We start from the raw sequence: 7,358 nt of genomic DNA on the forward strand, positions 1-7,358 counted from the left end.
ATCTCACCGGAGGGAATGATATAGCAGGTTGTGTTCCTCCTATAGTGTAACGGCCATGAAATGAGCCACCAGCAGCAGCAACGGCGGCATTATGATCAGCATAGGAACTCAAATTATCGTCATGACGCCTCCAATTATCCATACCAACACCAGCATTGACAGCAGTCAAATTAGCCCTTAACATCTCAGTGGCCTCGTCATAATTCATATTTGTAGCAATTAATGATCGCTCAACGTCTTCTTTCTTAAAGCCTGTCTCTACTAACATTCGGTACTGTTTGCTTTGCTTTATTAGGTCACTATTAATACCACCAAGATTAACTGTCGCACCACTCCCAAGTTTTTGCTGTTGTTGAGCTTTACTCATTATCGTATTGTGTGCAGCTGTTGTCCAATCATTAGGATTTAAATCATTAGAATCATTAGCACCAGAAGCTGCATTAGAGACGCCTGTTCCCCATCCTGTGCTATTCGTAGCACCTGCCAATTTCGCTTGATTGGATTTATTCCAAGCCGAGGCACTGGGAGGTTCATTCCATGAATTTCCTGCTTGGCCCATGTTGCTGACAGCTTGGTTAGACTTATCGTCACCCCAATTACCCCCACCATTCCCACTAACAGAAGCAGCGCCACTAATAACATTGTGATTTTCTACATCTCCCCAGCCGCCAGCATTTCGGCTACCACCAACTCCAGTTGTAGGGACATTAGGTGGACCAGCAGGATGAGGCCACATGCCGTTGTCAGGTTTATGAGGTCCACCGACCATACCACCGGGACCATTAATGGCAGAAACTAGTCGTGCGCCTGGGGGACCAACAGCCCCAACACCCATTGGGTTATTTGGATTCACCGTTGAGCCTACCCCTGCTCCACCAGAGGATGAATTTCCAGCAGATCCACCACCAGCACCACCCATGTTAGATACATTTGAAGAATTTTGACCGCCCATTGCACTACGCATTAAATGATTGCGTGGATTTAGTGGATCTGAAATTTCTTTCCAATGAGATCCACCACCTCCACCTACTCCACCAGGTACACGTGATTGTTGGCCCCAAAGCGAAGTTCCGTCATCATAATTAGGTATATTTCGTCTTTGCGGTGGTGGTGATGGTTCTTCCCATCCAGAACCGCTAACTGGCGGTTTTGGTGCCATTGAGCCTACCATATCTTTCGGTGCTCCTACAACAGACTGTGGCGGAGCTCCCCATTGGGAACCTACTACATTACCTGCTGCATTTAAACCACCAACAGATGAAGGCCCTGTTAAGCCGCCTGCTCCTGGTGCAGCACCAACATTTCCAACTCCACTAACATTAGGTCCTCCGACACCCATTTTATTTAAACCGGGCATTTGGTGCTGCGCAATTGGATGATGTTGACCCCACATCTCTGATGTGCCATTAAGACGACCAGAAATTCCTCGAGGATCACCACGTATTGGATCACGTGGATCCAGCATTCTTAATTCTCTGGGATCGCCTGCTGAAGCAGCTCGCATAGGATCACGTGGATCGACAGAGCGCATATCTAAGGGGCCACCACCACCGCCCATGGCGCCAACACGTGGATCACCCCAACCGTTTCCAGCTCCACTTGCTCCTCCTGCTCCTGGAGTTCCCGGCAAGTTTACACCACCTGCGTTAGAAGTACCTGTAAATAAGTATAAAAATAATTATAGTAATATATATAACAAGAATTTTTGAATCGGTACTAATTGATTTTTATCATTTTACCTCCAGGAGCGACACCTGTAATTGATGTGGGAGCAGCAACTGCTGCTTGAACACCAGCTCCTGACACACCTACACCTTGACCCCACTGCGGACCATTTGATGGTCCACTAGCACCAGATCCAGGGGTAACACCAGAAACACCGACTGCAGACGGACCAGTTGGTCCACCAGTCCAAACATTACTGGCATCTGTGCAATCATCATCCTCACCCCAAGTGCCACCCAAATTTGTAGAGGGTGTATGGCCCCAGGGAGTTTTCTGTACAGGTTGTGTTGTAGGCTGTCCTCCATTGCGTAAATTGGATTCCCATAAGTCCGTACCATTGTTTATAGTTGGTTTCCACATTGGGGGACCCGAGGGGTCTTTATTTGTGGGCTCTGGTGAACTTGGCACTTCCCAATTTGTATCCTGATTAACGTGCTGGCAACCCCAGCCATCCTGAGAAAATAGAGCTTCACGCATTGTGTTTAATTGCTCTAATTGGTTTTTTGCCGCTGCAGTAGAAGTTCCTCCACCTACTAAGCCGCCAATATGATGGTCGAGAGCAAGGCCACCATTATTACCAATAATGATGTTACTATTGCCACCAACACTGCTACAATTATTGTTTATCAAGATGTTGCTGCTACTGCTGTTGTTGTTATTAATGATGTTGCTTATGTTTGTATTTGATTGCGAATTATTTGTATTTACTGAAGAAGAGGCAACAAGTGAATTGTGATTATTACTGCTGCTGTTACCAATAGATGTTATGTTATTATTGTTATTATTAATTGAACTGTTTTGGTTACAAATTATATTGCTACTGCAATTTGTGCTGGTATTACTATTGTTGTTATTGAGACTTGAATTAGCAATACTACTGTTGCTTTGACCGGACTAAAATAGAGAGAAATATAAAAAAATAGATCCATAATTAGAATAGAATTACATATGTAATAAAACACATAAAGTTAATAATAATGTAAAAATCAAAAGTAATTAAAATTTTTTAGGTATTCGCTTTTTTTTTAAATCGTATAAGTATTTGTTTTTTATGTATTTATTTATTTTTATTTATTCATGAAGTAATACAAAGCCTATAAGGCCAATCTTACGTACTACTAAGCCATAACACCTAAGTATATAAACTTAACATAAAATACAAAGTATTGTAAATAATAAAAAATAAAATTTAATTTCAACTTACTAATTCTTACTTTTTTATAAGTCTTTATTTGTTCAATAATTGATTAGCAATTGATGTTGTTCCGTAAACTTCTTATTCTATAGCGAAATAACAAAGAATCGGCAAACTTTAATTGGCGCCCAACTTGGGGCGCCAATTAAAGAAAACTATGTTCTTAGTTGCAGTCAAGTACTCAACTAAGAACATAGTTTTCTTTAATTTATATATAATTCCAATAATAAAACTTAACGAAACTTAATTTGACATATAATTGTTATGCATACCCAGGTATGTTGCGTATTGATGTACGAGGAAAAAGTAGAAAATCGGTCATAAATCTGTTTAAAAAATATATATCTAACTAAAAATTTATAGAAAACATTACTCTGATAGAATACCACAAATTTCAAGTCGATACGATATATTGATCTCGAGATATATCACTTCAAAAATGAAAAACATACCCGGGTATTTACACAATGGTTAAATAAAATTTACCAGACCTACAATTTTCAGCGAATATTTCATGCGAAATACAGCTATGTATGATGTAATCAGGCTCCGTTCAGTGGACTCGATGGCACCTAAATGGCTTAAATGTAAAACTTCAATAAGCTCATTCTCGAATGTTTTATTCATTAAAGATGAACATTTATTTTTCGATTACTAAAACTAAAATCGTTAACTTAGTACAGTACGGGTTCGATTTGCGCAACAGAAAGGAAATCGGGGTTGTTGCAATTTGCGAAATGTTGCAATGACCGACCACTAAAGTCCTATACAGTTTTAAATAATTCTTTAATAAAAGCAATCAATTAATTGATGTTTAAGTAATCAATTCATTTATTAATTAATAAAAGTAAAAATAACTGTAAAGTAATATATTACTTGTAAAAATATATAATTTTATATTTGTTATCATAACATAGGCCGAGATATACAATTCTGTTTTTAGGTGCCTATGACTAATCAAATAAATTTAAGATGCATTGACTGAAAAACGAAGTTAATGAAAAAAAATCGAAAACTTATTTCTAAATAATGTTTCTTTTGCCGTAAAAAAAAGTAAAAGTTGCACTTATCGCGACCATATTTTGAAAAAATTGCTATTATAAAGACTGTAATGTTAAAAAATAGGCTGTTATATTTATACATATTTAGGGTTATAAATTTAATGTCATCCAATAACTTCTCGTTCGATTTTCATGATTAATATCTCAAATGGAAGGTATTTAAGTATACTTTCATCCGTAATTTATACATTTTATACTTGTTTAACTTATTTGTATTTTATTGGTATATAAGTATATTTGAGTAATATAGGTATTGAAAAAAATAATAGAAACGATTCAAGGTATTGTACAGGAGACATATCGCAATATTTATTATAACGATTTTGATGCATTAATTTTTAAAAGTTGTAATCATAAATGATGTTTTTAATATAAAAATAAGATTTTTATATCATTATTACGTATACAAATAAAAAATAAACCAGACTTTAATAATATTAATATCCAAATGATAATAGATAATTGGAATATAATTGGTCGTAATATACTAAAAATTGTAAATAAATCATTGGAAACTGGAATCTTCCCGGACAACTGGAAAACATCAATAACAACTCCAATCGAAAAAATACTAAAAACAAATAAATGTCAAGAATTTCGTCCGATTAATACATTAAAATTATGTGAAAAAATTTTGGAAAAGATTGTGAAAAACCAACTTGAAAAATTTTTAGAAACAAATAATATATTATCCAAATATCAATCCGGATTCCGAAACAAATTTTCATGCGAAACAACGGTCAATTATGTCATAAACAGGTGGAAAAAATATTGATAAAAATAAAAAAATTATGGCGATTTTTTTGGATTTTAAAAGAGCATTTGAGACTATCGATAGAAACATCCTTATACGGAAATTATACAATTGTGGAATTCAAAATAAAGAATTGAAATGGTTTGAATCATATTTAACAAATAGAAAACAAATAATTAAAGTGAACAATATAAAATCAATCGAAAATGAAAATGAATACGGGGTTTCACAAGGATCAATTCTAGGGGCTCTACTATTCATTATTTATATAAATGACATGCCAAATATGCTAAGAAAATGTGAGATAGTATTATACGCGGACGATACTCTAATTTTCAATGAATCGGATACGGATGAGGAATGTAAATAATTTAATGCCAGATATGATGACTATAAATAATTGGCTCAAAATGAATAAACTAAATGAAAATAAAACGAAAATACCAGAAATAAACATGGACAATAACTTAAACTTCTAACCGAAAAACACTTAAACGCACATAACTTATTACCAAATAACGATATTGATACAAACTTTGGCACAAATATTGCCAAAGATCTCATTCTCAAAATCACATATTTCTCATTACCAAATAAAGACATCCATACAATATTTAGCACAAACATTGCTTTTATATACAGAAATGATACTATAAAATTTGTTTACGATCGGTCCGTAATTGGTCGTACGAAATAAAGATATCCATACAAAATTTGGCACAAATATTGCTTTTATCTACAGAAATCTTATTACAATTTTTTTCACGATCGGTCCATAATTGATCATAGCTCTCATTTAAGGTCCCCTATCGAGAATCACTTAAACGCATATTACTAATTACCATATAATGATATCCATAAAAAATTTGGCACAAATATTTATTGTTGAATTTTGCCATACATACAGTTTAAGAATTCACTGAGTTGAAAATGGAAATCAGTCCACAATTTCTTGCACCACCCATAGTGATTAAAAATTGATTATTTTTCGCAAAAAAATAAACAAAAACAGTCCAAAACGAACAGGATTCGAACTTAAAATCTCCCAGTTGATAGTTATACGCCATTCCCATTACACTATTAACTAGCTTCGTAATTGTTTGCAACTAATGTTCACATAGAAATTATCGTTCCTGTTTGTGTAAAAAATTTTTGTTAACCCAAGATCAAATAAAATGTGCACATTGAGAAAGTGCACACTATTTAATTTCTTATGCTATTCAGCAACATCAGTGTTGATAAAAGTTATTCAGCAGCAATGTTTTGTACAAACAGAAAATAACATGGCATTTTTATATGAAAAATATTAGTTAACGAAGGACAAAATAATTAAGTGGTGTAGTGGATGGAACGGAGAATTAACAAATTGAGCATTGCCGGTTGAATTCCTTGTCGATTTATCTTTTATTGTCATAAATAATTAAAATTTTTTAAAAATCAAATTAAGTGTCGAAATTCGGTTCAACAATAAAAATTTAAAAGCTAATTTTTTTATTTTTTCATAGGATCAACAACGTTGAAAATCTATTGTACCTCACGTACAAAATTATATAAGTTTTATAACTATAACTATTCCCATACATTTTTGTCACACATAGGAATTATTTTAAATACAGAACATAAGTTAACATTTGTTAAATTTAGTACGCTCTGTAACAGTCTGTTAAGTGATAGTTTTGTTTTTAATTGCATATTGTAAGGCGTAATGAAAGTAAGTCTAAAATATTAAGGTAAATTTGAATCAATCCATAAAATTATTATGAAAATAAATAAATGAAAATGAAATGAAATGATAATTTGATAATTTATGAAACTAGTTTAAGGAGGAGGGTATTTAAGATTTGGCAAAGCCGAATATAGCACTCTAACTTGTTTGAGTTATAATAACATCATTATTGTGGGGGATTATAACTGCAGTTTGTTTGATACTGTTAAATCTAATTATAACTAAAAACCAACACACTATGATATTGCTCATGGATCAACATCACTTATTGACTATTGGTTAGTTAGTTAGTTAGTTTGAAAGGAGATGTATATACATCAAATCCGAAGAAATACATCTAGGCCTCTATCGGGCCTGTTGTGCGCTCCTTAACCAGTGCCTCAGGTGGGAATCGAACCCACCACCTCCGGTCTACCATACTAGAACACTAACCACTAACCTACCGGAGGCCACTGATGAATATTGGTTGGTTAGTGATTTTGCTATGGTATGTCTCTCAGACCAAATTCGTTGTCCATCTATATCGCACCATGAATTTCTGTTTGCGTCTTTTGTGATGAAAATTTAGAAATCTAAGGAATATGTTGAATTCCACGATTTTAAATCAATAGACTGGGATAATTTACTTTGCCTCCTTTCTAACTTTGACTGTTCTCATTTTTACAGTGGTGATGACGATGACCAATGTCATAGCCTTACTTCTCTTGTGTTCCGGTAGTTAAAAAGAGAATTTGTCATAAAAACATAAATTGGATGAAATGTAAAGAAATTCTATTTGCCCAAAGTCTTAGGGACCTTGCGTATAGATCCTATTTGTCTAATCGCTCAGAGAGTAAATGGAGAGTTTTCTGTAAGCTTCGAAATAAGGCCAAGAATGTTATTCGTAAAGAGGTTACA

The 7,358-nt window shown here is 34.2% G+C and overlaps 1 protein-coding gene across 2 annotated transcripts in view; it reads right to left on the bottom strand.

Annotated features, from left to right (window-relative positions):
- LOC119609945 (protein Gawky) overlaps positions 1-7,358 on the bottom strand; it is an 81,979-nt gene that overhangs the window by 49,778 nt on the left and 24,843 nt on the right. For both annotated transcript variants that reach the window (XM_037964998.1, XM_037964997.1), the window contains exons 2-3: positions 1,740-2,619; positions 8-1,656 (exon numbers count right to left, since the gene is read on the bottom strand). In XM_037964998.1, the coding sequence (XP_037820926.1) occupies positions 8-1,656; positions 1,740-2,619 (2,529 nt within the window). The remainder of the gene's footprint in view (positions 1-7; positions 1,657-1,739; positions 2,620-7,358) is intronic.

This window comes from Lucilia sericata, unplaced genomic scaffold (genome assembly GCF_015586225.1).
Source record: "Lucilia sericata isolate MDLA Ls3-8-SP2 unplaced genomic scaffold, ASM1558622v1 Contig001088F_arrow, whole genome shotgun sequence".
NCBI classification, from domain to species: domain Eukaryota; kingdom Metazoa; phylum Arthropoda; class Insecta; order Diptera; family Calliphoridae; genus Lucilia; species Lucilia sericata.